The 16,839-nt window shown below is 34.2% G+C and overlaps 1 protein-coding gene across 1 annotated transcript in view; it reads left to right on the plus strand.

The window, feature by feature from the left end:
• Positions 1-16,839, plus strand: part of atrn (attractin) — a 607,345-nt gene that overhangs the window by 227,319 nt on the left and 363,187 nt on the right. Inside the window, exon 15 of the mRNA XM_030126085.1 lies at positions 9,845-10,026. Coding sequence (XP_029981945.1) covers positions 9,845-10,026 — 182 coding nt within the window. The remainder of the gene's footprint in view (positions 1-9,844; positions 10,027-16,839) is intronic.

The following is a 16,839-nucleotide window of genomic DNA, read 5'->3' on the forward strand; positions in this document are numbered from 1 at the left end:
GTTTTTAATAACCCACTGTCATTTTAGCTCTGTTACATTTACAGTGATGGAAGATTTTGACTTTATTGCCTATTTAATTGATCACCGTGACAAAAACCGACTCATTTTCTTCCCTTTACTTTGCGATTGGATGCAGCTTATTATGCTTTGACCTCCGTCTCTTCCCTACCACTCATCATCCTGTTGTTTTTTTTAAATCAGACAGCAGAGTATTTCCTCAACCCCCCCCCCCCCCCCCCCCCCGTAGCATCCATACAGTAAAACCGCCAGTGTTTATATAACACTTAAAGAGTTAATTTTAATCTCTATATCTCTGCAATGTTTTAAGTAAATTGAGTTAAAATTGACATTTTTATAGCGATAGGAAATTTCAGCCATTTTAAGTAAATGGGGTAAAAAAAATTTTTAAAAATTCATAAAAAATTGGAACTTTGACCTACTTTTAACCACTCATCATCGTGTTGTTTTTTTTAAAAAATCAGACAGCAGAGTATTTCCTCACACACACCCCCCGTTGCATCCATACAGTAAAACCGCCAGTGTTTATATAACGCTTAAAGAGTTAATTTTAACACTACCTCAGTGAACATATGGTCCCTATCTACAAAGTGTAAAATCTACACTGAACATAGAGTTACATTTCCAGAGTCAACTTTACACGAGTGAGAGTTAATATTTTATACTACACTACACTAATTAGTGTCAATCAAGTTTTACACTATGTGAGAAGTAACACCCATAGTGTTATTCACATTCAACACTGAAGAGTTAAATGTTAAGAAATAACTTTTCCAGTGTTAAACCTACTTAACACTACATGTCGATAAATAAATGACTCCAAAGAGTGTTGATTTTTACCTGCCTCCTACCAGTGTTACATGTGATGTACTATAGTCCCAGTGTCTGCAGGGGCCAAAAAAAGATAACATTATTTCTGTACCCAATTAATTCCAAGTAAAAATAAAATATTGCAATTAAAAGTAAACATAAAATGACATGTACGATGAAAGCCGCCGACCCCATATCACGTTATCCATTTGAAATTCGGTATTTGAAAACACGTACCCAACAGTGACAACGATGACGTCACTTTATTCTGGCACACAGATTCTGCTTGGATGAAATAACAAAAGTAAGAGTTTATTTACACAAACTTACAAACGCAGTTTTTCGATGCGAGGAAGATGGCGATGTCAGAGTCCGACTTCTCACTCAGTTTGAGCACGGAGGTTGGTGGGCGGGGCTTTTCAGAGTCTTTATTTTTGAACACTGAACGCTATCTTGCTCTTATTGGTGTTGAATTAACTTTGAGAGAGTCAATTTACTATAACACTGAATATATAACACTGACAGTGTAAAACCTCTGTTAACTCCAATGATTTTCACCAACACTGGAAGTTATCTTGTTAAATTTTACTCTGTCCATTGTTGGAATAACTCCGAAAGAATTAAAATACTTTGACACTGCATTTTTTACACTGGCACATTTATTGTGTAGATGCAGTGGTGGACAAAAGTTTTCGGACACCTCATTTGTTATTGATTTCATTAAGACTCACTATTAACCCTTAGATCACAGATGTCAAACATGCGGCTCGGGGGCCAAATCCAGCCCGTGAAAGGATCCAGTCCGGCCCTTGGGATGAATTTCTGAAATGTAAAAATTACACTGAGATATTAACAGTCATTTTAGTTCAGGTTCCGCATTCAGAACAATTCAATCTCAAGTGGGTCAGACCAGTAAAATACTATCATAATAATCTATAAATACTCAAAACTCCACATTTTTCTCTTTGTAAATGTAAATATTTTCATGTATTTATACTAAAACAAAGTATAATTTCGCCAAAAAATGTGAATAATCTGAACAAATGTGAAAAACCTGAAATGTCTTAAGAAAAATAAGTGCAGTTTTAACAGTATTCTGCCTGATACTAAATGTTTTGTGTGTTTGTAGATCCACTGTGATCTGTAAGTTCTAATGTACATGTGGGTCAAGTCACGCGGTTATGTCGGGAGTGCCCAACTACATTTTCTACTCTAATTAAAAAAGTATTTAAGATAGAGACATGAATCATACATCATTTTAAAGTTATTAACTAGTACTTGAAGCTCATAAAAAGAAACAAAAGCTATAGTGCCATCTTTTGCCATAAAAATTTGAAAAACTACATGGTTATGTAGGGAACAAAAATTAACATCTAAATTTTCCTTTTTTTTGAAACGTTTTAAAAGTGCAGTTGCAAGCGTCTCCTAACTATGAAAATTTGCTCAGATGTTCTTTAAGGTGTCTATTTTGATAAACTATGGATGCATTTTTTTATTTTTTAAATGCAACTATGACTTTTGGCAGGAGTTTTAACCCTTTCATGCATGAATTATGACAACCTTAGTCAAGATTTTTTTCTTTAATGTTTTTATTCCTCCTTAGGCATAAAAAAAACAATGTGATCAAGTTGTTTTTTTTTCTTTTCATGGAGTTACATAATGTCCATGCATTTAATTTTTGAAGTAAAGAAACATTTGTTTAAAACCCAATATCAGAAAGTGAGATGAAAACAATGAAACAAAAACATTTTAATGCTGATCATTTGATGTTTTCTCACATTTTAACATATTCTAATGCTAGTTATGGACTACTTCATGTAGATAATATGTAAAAATAAACCTTTTTGTCTAACAAATAACAATTGATTTACACTAAAACATGTTACTGCAGATCAGGTTTATCAAGAACAGCAAAGTTACAGTAATGGTATGAATGTCAGTGTTAGGGATGATGCATACGTGTCCGCTGTGTTGGCTGATATGGAACTAAAACAACGAAACCCATGAATACGCAAGAGAACAGCTGGAGAAGAACTGTCCATGGTAGTGACCACCATGCACGAAAGGGTTAAAGAATGGAATTGTTATGTAGGGAATTACGAATTTCGGTTATGTAGGGAAAGGAAAGACAGGTAACAAATTTATACATTTTTATACATATTTATGACTGGATATACAAAGGACACATATTAGCTGTAGAAAGTGATTCATTAAGCACATTTAATTCACATTTTATGCTCAGTAAAGTCTGTATATTCAGCACCGATCACAGTATAATGTAGGCACCTTCCTCCAAACTGATGGCTTGTGCTATACACCAGCCTCAGTTTATCATTTACACACGTGTAAATGATAAACTGAGGCTGAATATTGTTAAAATTCCACTTATTTTTTTCGGTTTGTTCATGTTATTGACATCTTTTGAAAGGATAGTTTGTAGATGTCAACCTTTTCATAATGTAAATTTACTTTTTTTCGCTTTAAAACAGAGAAAAGTTTGGAGTTGACATTATTTATATATTATTATGTTATTATTTTACTGGTTCGGCCCACTTCAGATCAAATTTAGCTGAATGTGGAACTGAACTAAAATGAGTTTAACACCTCTGCCTTAGAGTGTCTGGAGCCTCCACACTTCCATTAATGCGTCAAAAATAAATGAATGCCTTTTAAGCCACTTTTATCATTTTGTCAGGTTAAAAATAATAATTTGTATTATATTTTAGTCCACAAAAGAATGCTTACATTTTTTAAATATTTGTTTTATTTGACCTTTCCCCCCCCCCATTTTTAACAATTTTAAAATGTTTTTTTTTTTTTTTTTTTTTAGATTTTGAAAATTTGAAAAGCAAAGTATACACAGAATATAATACACTAGCATGTTCTAGATTCTCTGATCCAGCTCATTCCTTTACTTTTTTTTTTTTTTACTTTCTTGGTAAATTCCAAGGCAAGTTTATTTGTATAGCACATTTCAGCAACAAGGTAATTCAAGGTGCTTCACACAGGACATTGAAATACAACGACAAGGAAAAAGAAACACATTTAAAACATAAAAGAAACATGTAAAAGGTGATTAAAAACAGCAAGTAAGAAAACAACACATAAAACGCAAAAATATAAAAACACACACATATTAAAGTAAGAGTTGCAGTGCAGAGTTTGGAAAGAGAATATAAAATTTCAAAAGTCAAAAGCCTTTTAGTCAAAGGCAGCAGTGAACAGGTGAGTCTTTAACCTGGACTTAAAAGAACTCAGACTCTCAGCAGACCTGATATTTTCTGGTAGTTTGTTCCAGATATACGGAGCATAGAAACTGAACGCTGATTCTCCAAGTTTAGTTCCAATGGTATCCCCAGCTGAATAACCTCTCAGTCCCAAAAAACCCCTCCCCGGTTCGGATTTAACTCTGTAAATAGTTCATATCTAACTATTTACTATTAAAATAAGCCTCTTTGAGTACTTAGAAAAGCGCTATATAAAACTGATGTATTATTATTATTATTATTATTATTATTATTATTATTATTATTATTATTATTATCATTATCGTTATTATTATTATTATTATTATTATTATTATTATTATTATTATTATTATTATTATTATTATTATTATTATATCTTTCCTTTGGATGAATACTTAAGTGAGTAATATGTTTAAAATACACATTATTTAATTTAATTCAGTTCAACTTTATTTATAAAGCACATTTCATGCACAAGGCAGACTCAGTGTACTTCACAACAGGTATATAACATAAAAAAAATTCATAAAATAGAGAGTGCAAGTAAACAATCAGAACCTCCTGAGACCCAGCAATGTATTTCACAGCTTTATTGAGGAGGAAAAAAAAAACAAAACACTATCAACTGCAAGGGACATTCCATATAAATTTTTAAAATGCATCTGAAGAAACTGTTGTGTCGCACTGTTTTCAATAAAGGCAATTATTTAATGTAAAAAAGCCAAAACTTGTACTTTCCTGGGTCTCAGGAGGATACGTACACACCAGTGGCGGCTGCTCGTCTTTCAGACAGGGGAAGCTCATTGCTTACATCAAAACAAAAAAAAAACAAAAAAAAAATTGTCACGTTATTTAAACATAAATTCGTCCCTCCGTTCCTTTTTAAGAAAATGCTCAGTGACCTTATCGTACCAAGTCGGCGTCTTTTCCAGGGACTGGACCAGTGTCCTCTGAATGTCCAGCAGAGCTAGGCTGCTTAGATTGCCTTGGCCCAGTGTGTTGTAGGTGTTAGACTTCAGCCTTTTTAAACTATGGATGCTCCTTTCACTCCGACCTATCCGACAGTTTGATTGATTTAACTATCTACAAAACGATATTAAACTTCAACAAGAAATGATTAAATTATGGAACTGAAACAAGAAAACGCTGAAATTATGTTAAATTGAAACAAGGAAGTACAATGAGTGTGTTTTATTTACAGTGCAAAAAATGAACGAGTAATTTCATAATGGTTTCTCTCTTAATTTCACAGCAGAATGCGTGACGGTATTAAACTGAACTGTGTCAGTGAAGGAGCAGATCTGAACACAGCTGTCAATCAAACAGGATTCAGCCTTTCGACTGATCCTCCAATCAGCACGTAGGATTCTGGCGTCCAGCCCGGCCAAGCTCCGCCCACACCTCCATTCACCCCCGGAGATGCCCGGCGTCTGGGGGTGGGACAAGATCGTGGCATTTATCCAATTACCGTCCAGTTTTGAGGCAATGAAAAAAACTGTTCCACTCAGTCCCATTGAAGCCCAGAGACGCCCGCAGTCTGCGGACAAATGCACTGAGCAGAGATCGTATGAGAAAACAGCGCAACGGGAATGTATGAGAAGTGAACAACATCGAGTCTGTTGATTTGTGATAAAACTGATTCTGAACGAACTCGTCTGTGAGATGAACGTGTTCTAACACATTTGTAGTCAATAAAATGTCAACACAACCGAACATACTTAACCATTTAATTTTCGTAATTTTAGGGGAAGCCGGGCTTCCCTTGCAGTCTATGAGAAATCGCCACTGGTACACACTTAAACTGGCACGTGCGCACATCCCCACACAACCACACACATGCACACATTCTTCAGTATCTTTTCATTTCTTATATAACGTCAGATGACATATCCTCTGGTCATGGAAAAGATGTAACTCTGCTTGAGAACGATGTAATTATTGGTCTGCATCAAGCAAAGAAAACGACAAAGGAGATGCTGAAAACCAAGAAAATTGGGTTAAAACCTGCCCGAAGCATAAATATGATTGACATTTACTTAAACGTGTGGTGAAATCAAATCATGAAGTCGATAATACACCTCCTGGCTGTTTAATAGTGAAAGTAAGAGCACGGTGTGTGTCTGGTCTGCGTTGGTTCATGATGGAAAAGACACATCTTAGATGATTTAAGGCTTCAGCTTTGAGTAGAAGGTGTAATAATGACGATAATGTGAGCTTCTTTTTGTATTTTTACTCGTTTCGGGCCTTTACCAGACCCAGGATGGTAGAGGGATGATTGAAAACGATGAAAGTCGACAACCTTATTCACCTCTAATTGGAAATATAAGAGCTAAGTGATTTTGTCCCTGGTCCCTTCAGGGTCACTGTCAACACTTAATGAAACTTAACAAGCGCTGAAGGCAGTGGCGCACTGCTCTGATTGTTTTATGGATTAGATCACAATTTTACGGGTCATTTTTCCGGACCTTTTTAATCAGACATAAATGCTGGTATTTTGAGTTGAAATATTGAACCGCATGTGTACGTTATGTGGACAAAAGTATTGGGACATGTTGAATTCAGGTGTTTCTTTTCTAACAGGGGTCTGGTATACAAAACAATAACGGCAAATGTTATAATATAGTTTGTATTGTGATAAATAGCATTACATTGCATTGGTTAGTTTGGTTTAAATTGTTATTACCTCCACCAGGACGTATTGTGATTGCTTTGCTTTGTGTGCATCCATGCGTGTTTGTTTGTTTGTTTGTTTGTTTGTTTGTTTGTTAGGAAGATAACTCAAAAAGTTATGGATGGATTTTCATTAAATTTTCAGGAAATGTTGATACCGGCACAAGGAAGAAATGATTAAATTTTGGTGGAGATTGGGGGGGTTTGGTCCAATCAGAATGAGGAGTGGATTTGCATCATCAGAATGAACACAAATGAAGGAAAAAATGAACAAAATGCACAAAAATGACAAAAATAGAGAAATTAAATGAATGCAAATGAAGGAAATAATGAACAAAATGCACAAAAATGATGAAAATACAAAAATAAAATGAACACAAATGAAGGAAATAATGAACAAAATGCACAAAAATGAAGAAAATACAAAAATAAAATGAAAACAAATGAAGGAAATAATGAACAAAATGCACAAAAATGAAGAAAATACAAAAATAAAATGAAAACAAATGAAGGAAATAATGAACAAAATGCACAAAAATGATGAAAATACAAAAATAAAATGAACACAAATGAAGGAAATAATGAACAAAATGCACAAAAATGAAGAAAATACAAAAATAAAATGAAAACAAATGAAGGAAATAATGAACAAATGCACAAAAATGAAGAAAATACAAAAATAAAATGAAAACAAATGAAGGAAATAATGAACAAAATGCACAAAAATGAAGAAAATATAAATACTGAACAAAATGAAGAAAAATGAATATAAAAACACAATGAAGAAAAATTAAGAAAATAATGAAGGAAATGAAGAAAAATGAAGAAAATATAAAAACAAAATGACCAAAAATAAGAAAATATTGAACAAAATGAAGAAAAATGAAGAAAATATAAAAACAAAATGACCAAAAATGAAGAAAATATTGAACAAAATGAAGAAAAATGAAGAAAACGTAAAAACAAAATGAACAAAAATTAAGAAAATAATGAACAAAATGAAGGGGGGGATCTCTTTTGGTGGAGGTCTGTCCAAGTGATTTTCTTGTTTTTGTTTCCAAAATGCCTCAGAGATGGTTTTTACTTAATTTCTCTCAATATTGATTTTTTTTTTTTTTTAAATCCATGACTGTGATTTTAGATGTTCTACCTGTTTTCATGCTCTGACTGTAAATAATAATTTTGCACCACCATTAACCATGTACGTGCTTCACATCTCACTGAGGAAGAAAAATCTCCCATTAAACTTTTTTTAATGAAAACAATAATGACAAATGTCATGATATGTAGTTTTATATTGGGGTAAATATCTTTACATTGTATTGGTTAGTTTGGTTTAAATTATTACCTTTGCTTCCAAAATGCCTCAGAGATGATTTTGACTTATTTCACTCGACATTGATTTTGTTTTTTTATGTTTATAAACTATATAGACAAAAATATTGGGACATATCATGGCTACAGCTGATTTAAGACATAAATATCAATATTTCCTTAAAATTTAATGGGAGATTTTTCTTCCTTAATGAGATGTGAAGAAAGTAGATGATTAGTTGTTGTAGAAAATTATTATTTACAGTCAGAGCATGAAAAATATTTGAGAAATTTAAAGGTAGAACATTTAAAATCATAGTAATGAGAAAAATATTTATTAGTTCTCATTAACTCCATTTTAGGTTTTTGTGTATTTTTGTTGTTTCTGTCTTTTCTCCCTTGTATGTTTTTTTTTGTTATTTTTTTTAACATATACAGAAGTTATATACATATAAATATAGAAATATAAAACATGAATGTAAGATTTTTCTTCCTCAGTGAGATGTGAAGAAAGTGGATGGTTAGTTGTGGTAGAAAACTATTATTAACAGTCAGAGCATGAAAAATATTTTACAAATGTAAAGGTAGAACATTTAAAATGATAGCAATGGGAAAAATACTTATTTCTCATATTTTCTATTTTAGGTTTTTCTTATTTCTGTCTTGGCTCCCTTGTATGTTTTTTTTTTTTTCCCCCCACATATATAGAATTGATATACGTATAAATATAAAATATAAATAATAAAAAGGTTTTTCTTCTTAAGTGACATGTGAAGAAAGTAGATGGTTAGTTGTGGTAGAAAATGAGTATTTACAGTCAGAGCATGAAAAATATTTTAGAAATGTAAAGGTAGAACAGTTAAAATAATAGCAGTGGGAAAAATACTTATTATTTCTCATTAACTCTAGTTTAGTTTTTTGTTATTTCTGTCTTGGCTCCCTTGTATGTTTTTTTTTTTTTTTTTTTTTTACATATATAGAATTTATATACATATAAATATAAAATATAAATAATAAAAAGATTTTTCTTCTTAAGTGACGTGAAGAAAGTAGATGGTTAGTTGTGGTAGAAAATGATTATTTACAGTCAGAGCACGAAAAATGTTTTAGAAATTTAAAGGTAGAACATTTAAAATAACAGCAATGGGAAAAATGCTTATTATTTCTCATTAACTCTATTTTAGGTTTTAGCTATTTCTGTCTTTCCTCCCTTGTATGTTTTTATTTTTTTATTTTTTACATATATAGAATTTATATACATATAAATATAAAATATAAATAATAAAAAAAATTTTCTTCTTAAGTGACATGTGAAGAAAGTAGATGGTTAGTTGTGGTAGAAAATGAGTATTTACAGTCAGAGCACGAAAAATGTTTTAGAAATTTAAAGGTAGAACATTTAAAATCATGGTCATGAATTTAAAAAAAAAAGCCAAAATCAATATTGAGAGAAATTAAGTCAAAACCATCTCTGAGGCATTTTGGAAACAAAGATAATAATTTAAACCAAACTAACCAATGTAATGATATTTATCCCAATAAAAAACTATATTATAACATTTGTCATTATTGTTTTGTATCCCAGACCCCTGTTAGAAAAGAAACAGCTGAATTCTGTGTCCCAATACTTTTGTCCATATATGTAAAAGGGGAAATTGATCGATCAACTTCAACATCTTCTTACAACATCACACCGTCATTAGCGTCAACAGCGACCCTTTAAAGTTGCCGTCGTCAGCATCTGTGCGGTAAAAACCTCCCGTCTCCTGTGTCTCGTTTTGCAGAGAATGTTTGCGGTGAAAGCTGGCATCTGGTGGGGAATTCCTGCCTGAAATTCATCACAGCCAAGGACTCGTACGACAACGCCAAACTGGTCTGCAGGAGCCACAACGCCGTCCTGGCCTCGCTGACCACGCAGAAGAAAGTCGACTTTGTCCTGAAGGAGCTGCAGATTATGAGTGTGGTGGTAAGAAGGAAACCAGATAGATTAAGGGTGTCAAACATACGGTCTGTGGGCCAAAACGGGCCCACCAAAGGGTCCGATCTAGCCCATGAAATACACTGAAGATACACTGAAGATACAGGGTGACACAAATAAACGGGAACTTTTTAACAATCCAATAAAACCAAGAGTGATGGAAGAAAAATATTTTATTCATAGTAACTGAAACCTTAAAACATGCCATTTAAGAAACAATGATGGAATTTTCATTTTTTTTAAAATTACTTCCTGTGGATGGCGTCCTCCTGTACGAATGCATTCTTGAAATCTGCTGTTGAGATTCCTCATTGACCGCTGCAACATCTCAGCTGGGATACTGTGAATTTCATCCTGAATTCTCTGTTTTAACTCATCCACAGTTCTTGGTCCAGTCGTGTACACTTTACTCTTGAGATAGCCCCACAAGAAAAAAATCACAAACGGACAAATCTGACGATCTAGGGGCCCAGGGAATGTTACCGAATCTTGAGATCACACGGTTACAGAACAATTCTCGCACAGCCGCCGATGGTTACTAAAATGGGGGTGTGTTTACTTGCTCGAGGTCACTGTCTCGCAGTGCTGCCACTTGCTCATGTCTGCCAATACGCACTTCAAAAATTCCCGTTTTTTTACTGTGCGAGAATTGTTCGGTAACCGTGTGATCTCAAGATTCGGTAACATTCCCTGGCCCCCTAGATCGTCAGATTTGTCCGTTTGTGATTTTTTTCTTGTGGGGCTATCTCAAGAGTAAAGTGTACACGACTGGACCAAGAACTGTGGATGAGTTAAAACAGAGAATTCGGGATGAAATTCACAGTATCCCAGCTGAGATGTTGCAGCGGTCAATGAGGAATCTCAACAGCAGATTTCAAGAATGCATTCGTACAGGAGGACGCCATCTACAGGAAGTAATTTTTAAAACATGAAAATTCCATCATTGTTTCTTAAATGGCATGTTTTAAGGTTTCAATTACTATGAATAAAATATTTTTCTTCCATCACTCTTGGTTTTATTGGATTGTTAAAAAGTTCCCGTTTTTTTGTGTCACCCTGTATTAACAATAAATGGTGTCAAATTATTGTAGTTCAGGTTCCACATACAGACCAGTATGATCTGAGGTGGATAAGACCAGTAAAATTCTAACATAATAACGTATAATTAATGAAAACTCCAAATTTTTCTTTTTTAATGTAAAAAAAAGTCAGAATACTTGAAACTGTTTACACAAATGTGAATAATCTGAAATGTCTGAAGAAACGTGCAGTTCTACCAATATTCTGCCTGTTACTAAATGTTTTGTGTATTTGTTGATCCACTATGATCTGTATATGTATAAACCACAGGTGTCAAACATGCGGCCCGGGGGCCAAATCTGGCCCATTAAAAGTTCTATTCCGGCCCTGCAGAATGAAAGTAAAAAAATTAACCTCAACAGTCAAGGTTGTCAAAATCATTTTGGTTCAAGTTCCACATACAGACCAATGTGATCTACAGTAAAAATAACAACACATTAACCCATAAATAATAAATAATGACAAGGGCAAATTTTCTTTGTGAAAAATTATGTGGAAAAAATTGAAGTGAAGATTGAAGATTACACTGTGAAAATATTTACATTTACAAAACTATTCTTTCACAATAAAATGCAAATGAATACATAAATAAAAACAAAGATGAACAACCTGAAATGTGCAATTTGAACAATATTCTGCCTGTTACTAAATGTTTAGAGCATTTATGGATCCACTGTGATCTGTAGTTGTCTTAATAATAACAGATGGAATATTGTAGAAGTTGTTCAAATTTTAGTTCCAAACTCCAAAATTTTAACAATATTCTGCCTGTTACCAAATGTTTATGGAACATTGTGTGTAATGTACATGTATAAATAATAAGTCGAGGCATAATATTCTTAAAATTGCACTGATTTTTCAAATGAAATTTCTGTTTTTTCAGGTTATTCACATCTTTTTTGTAAAATTTAAATATTTTCATAATTTAATTGGGGCTTTTTTGTAGTAAAACAAAAAGAAAAACTTGGATTTGTCATTATTTATAGGGTTATTAAGTCATTATTTTACTGGTCTGTCCCACTTGAGATCAAATTGGGCTAAATATGGCCCCTGAACCAAAATGAGTTTGACAGCCCTGGTATAAACAATAAACTGAGGCGTAATATTGTTAAAATTGCACTTTCTTAAAAATGAAATTTCAGATCCATGTTATATAGCTTTTTTTTAAAGGACAGTTTTGTAAATGTTGGCATTTTCATGATGTATTTTGACTTTTTTTCACTCTAAAATATAGACAAAAGTTCGGACTTGACATGATTTATCGGTTATCTCTATTATAAAAGCCATGTGGTCTCAACTGAACATTTTAGGTAATCGGCTCAAAGTTTGGACATATTTTCATTTTTTACTACAACCGCTGCTGTTGATAAACAATTATGTCTTACTCGGAGAAAAGTTTTGACCTTATATGTGCAAATGTTGTGATGTAACTAGTTATAGACATAACAAATTAAGCAGGAATTAAAACAGGTTTCAGAAATCCACTCGATTTTTGCCAAAATGATCGGTTAAAATTTACTTAGGGGGTCAAATGAGTGGCCGTTTTTGTCAAAAAAAAAAAAAAAAAGTTGTAAGAAATGCATAGAACTGTGTTGAAATAATGCTAATCCATTTGTGCACAGACTACTGATATTATTTGACAGTGGAAGCTCTATTTTCAGAAATATTGGATTTTGAATAGCATTATTTCATAACGTTAGCCTCATAGCATAACTGCCTAAGTTATAAACCATATGGACGAAAGTACTGGGACACATTGAATTCAGGTGTTTATTTATTTTTTTTCCGTTTTTCTTTTAATTGCAATTTAAAATGTGTTAAACAAGTCCGGTGAAAAACAAAACAAAACACATACACCCCCCATACACACACATTCATACTTAATCAAATGTGCACGCTATTGTGAACATTATTATTACTATAATCAAAACCACCATTAACTGTACAAATAATAATAGTAACAGCCATAAGAAGAAAGGGAGAGAAAAAATAATAAATAAATAAAAATAATATATATCGGCTAAAATTTACTTAGGGGGTCAAATGAGTGGCCATTTTTGTCAAAAAAAAAAGTTGTAATAAATGCATAGAACTGTGTTGAAATAATGCTAATACATTTGTGCACAGACTACTGATATTATTTGGCAGTGGAAGCTCTATTTTCAGAAATATTAGATTTTGAGTAGCACGTATATGTGAAAACTTTTGCTGGTGGACGGACGTGACATTACCCATGATGCTCTGGTCAGTAGCAGTACTTTATTAGGAATAAACTTATATACACTTAAGGAAAAAAGAAAGGCACCATTTTCATTTTCTCCATTTTTTCAGAAATATGACAGTTATAGAAAAATTGCAAACTACAATGAGTTCAGTACTATTCTGAGTCAAAATGAAATGACTGTTTTCCTGGTTCCGGTTGATTGATTTTGATTAGCAATAAGAACTGTATTTGTGTATTCCTCACCCATGTCTGCTCATGAGTCAAACTCAGATGAATTGGACCTCTCCTCAATTGTGCACAACCATTCCCTATAAAAAGACACCAAAATGGAGCAAAAACACATTTGTCCACAATGCCACCACTACTGCAACCGGAGAGAGATCGGGCTTTTGGTATGCTTCAAGCTGGACGCAGCAGACGGGCCGTAGCCAGGGTGTTTGGAGTCCACCACTCTACCGTTGGACGCCTTGCTGCGCGTTACCACACCACCACCGGCTCCTCCAACGACCGTCCCAGATCTGGTCGACCGCCTGTTACAACCTTACAACCGCTGCACAGGACCATCCCAATCGGCTGTCACATCTCCGTGACAGGTTTCGGCCCGATGTGGCCCGATCTCCCTCCGGTTGCAGTAGTGGTGGCATTGTGGACAAATGTGTTTTTGTTCCATTTTGGTGTCTTTTTACAGGGAATGGTTGTGCACAATTGAGGAGAGGTCCAATTCATCTGAGTCTGACTCATGAGCAGACATGGGTGAGGAATACACAAATACAGTTCTTATTGCTAATCAAAATCAATCAACTGGAACCAGGAAAACAGTCATTTCATTTTGACTCAGAATAGTACTGAATTTATTGTAGTTTGCAATTTTTCAATAACTGTCATTATTCTGAAAAAAAAAAAAATGAGAAAATGAAAATGGTGCGTTTCTTTTTTCCTTGAGTGTACTTACTTTTGCTAATTCTCCTCTTATTCATAAATGTTATTATTGTGGCTCTAAAACAATAACAGCTGACACAAAAACACAAAATGTGGCAGTGGACGGATGTGACATGGTTGTTACAGATCCCATCATACTGATGCTCGGCAGCCATGTCACCGTTTCCACAAATGATCCCTGTGCAAAAACTAGGATCAGAATTATTTATTGTATAGTTTATCATCATACTAAAGAGGAAATAACAATATAGAATTATTATTTCTTTATATAAAAAAATGCTTATTATGTCCTTTGAGCAGTTAAGGGATCAATTTCAGCTTCCCAATACAGATTTTTTTCAGGTATCTTCAGCTGAGGAGCTTTTTGATAAAACATAAAGAGTGGAAGAAAGTCCTGAATCCATCATCAGTTGAAGAACTATTGGTAAAAATCCAACAAGGGAACAGACTTCCAAAAGCAATTAGCAGGTTTTACCAAGCACTTTCAAATTTTACAATTAATAACACTTCTAACATAAAATGCAGATGGGAATAGGAAATTAATACACACACAATACAGAATTGTTATTTCTTTATAAAAATGCTTATTATTAGAAAACTGTTGATTTAAAAAGTGACGTGTGACATTCTTAATGTATGTATTGGCATAACATAAGCAGGATGGATCAGCACCATACTCCATATTGCAACCTGTAAAAATAAAACGTGATATGTAGGATAGAATCTTCTAAGAAAAATTGGGAAATCTAAAAGAATAGAATATTTGTTTTTCAGGTAAATTCAGTTCAAATATAACTTGGCCATTTGTGACATGAAAATATAGCATTAATTGTGATGAAATTGGACATTTTTGAGCTGAAAACATAGTTCATATGACCATCAACATGTTGCAACAGAACTGAAATCCTGTCAATTTGCAGAACTTGCATTTACCAACACAAAGTTTCTTTGGGGATTCACTTATATTGATTTCTTACGCACAAAGACATGAATAAGACCTCTAAGCACATTTTAGTTGATATAAAGATAGTTTTGCAGCACCTGGAGGGTTCAAATTCAAACTTTAGGAACTATTAGGGTCCAAATACACAAATAAATGAACCAAAGACTAATTCATAAAAGTGGGTTTAGCAAAATATGACCCCTTTAATTTGGATTAAACCAATGATGTTGGTCAAACACTTGAGACAACTTTCTTCCTCTCCTCGTCTGCACCACCTCTTATATTCATGCACCGTTCGTCGTCATTCTCCTATTGTTTTGAAGCGCAGGCCGGCGGCAGGAGAATGCACCGGGATTAGTGAGTCACAGCTTGTTAAATCTACTTTATATGAATCAAAAATTAATATAATGAAGTAGCCAGCGGGACCGCAGCGAGAGTTCAGCTGTCTGGCCTGCAGCCGCTACTTGCGAAGAGCTGGGAGTGTTGTTTAAAAGTTAAAAATAAATGAAATCCTCTCAGCTTCACTGAATTAAAACTCACCTTTCAGTCAATTAGAGCCGTACTTTGAACTGGGTAAAAAACCTAGAGCTGTATATTTTTGGCGTCTGAGGGGGGAGGGGGATAAATCAAAGACGGGAAAGTTGGCGAATATCAGCTAACTTCGGGTTGGCGCTGTCACTTATCCCGAATTAATAAGCTACTCAGAACAGTCCGGAATGTTGAAACGGCAAAGGGAAAATGGAAAAGTATCGGTCTAATCACAGCTAAATCTGTCTAAATATTGTATTAGGTGCCTACGCTGGGTTCTGTGAAGAGTGTTACATAATCCCCAAATGTGTCAAAAGCCTGTGCGCTTAATGAAACGCCGTGTCGTCTCCAGCTGCAGCGACGCTTGGGCTTCAACCGCTTCTTCACAACTCATCTGAGGCACTCACGCCAAAATATGAAGCACTTATGATAACGCCGAGTACCCTCCAGCCACCAAATTGTATTAGTAATGGTGAAAGTCTGAGCACAAAAGTGTACGACGGCAAATCACTGAAGCAGGTTTCCATCCACACGAGGGAATTAATGCAGATTTGACCCATCAGTGGCTGTTCAAGTGGTAGTTATCGGGAATGTTTGTGCTTAAAGATAAATGCAGGAGTTTTCTCAGACAGCCATGGATAAATGCAAAGGTTTAGGGTTAGATGATGAGCTCAATAGTATCATTTTATGTTTTATACTTTTTCCTGTTGCTTTAAAATTAAGGTATTTGAGTTCTAGTATTTTCCTTATATTTGAATGACCAAGCATAAGAAAAACACATGATTTAGCATCATTTTAATTATCATATATACACTGTATTGCCAAAAGTATTTGCTCACCTGCCTTGACTCACATATGAATTTCAGTGCCATCCCATTCCTAGTCTATGGGGTTCAATATGACGTGGGTCCACCCTTTGCAGCTCTAACAGCTTCAACTCTTCTGGGAAGGCTGTCCACAAGGTTTAGGAGTGTGTTCATGGGAATTTTGGACCATTCTTCCAGAAACGCATTTGTGAGGTCACACACTGATGTTGGACAGAAGGCCTGGCTCTCAGTCTCCGCTCTAATTCATCCCAAAGGTGTTC

This window comes from Sphaeramia orbicularis, chromosome 22, assembly GCF_902148855.1.
Source record: "Sphaeramia orbicularis chromosome 22, fSphaOr1.1, whole genome shotgun sequence".
NCBI classification, from domain to species: domain Eukaryota; kingdom Metazoa; phylum Chordata; class Actinopteri; order Kurtiformes; family Apogonidae; genus Sphaeramia; species Sphaeramia orbicularis.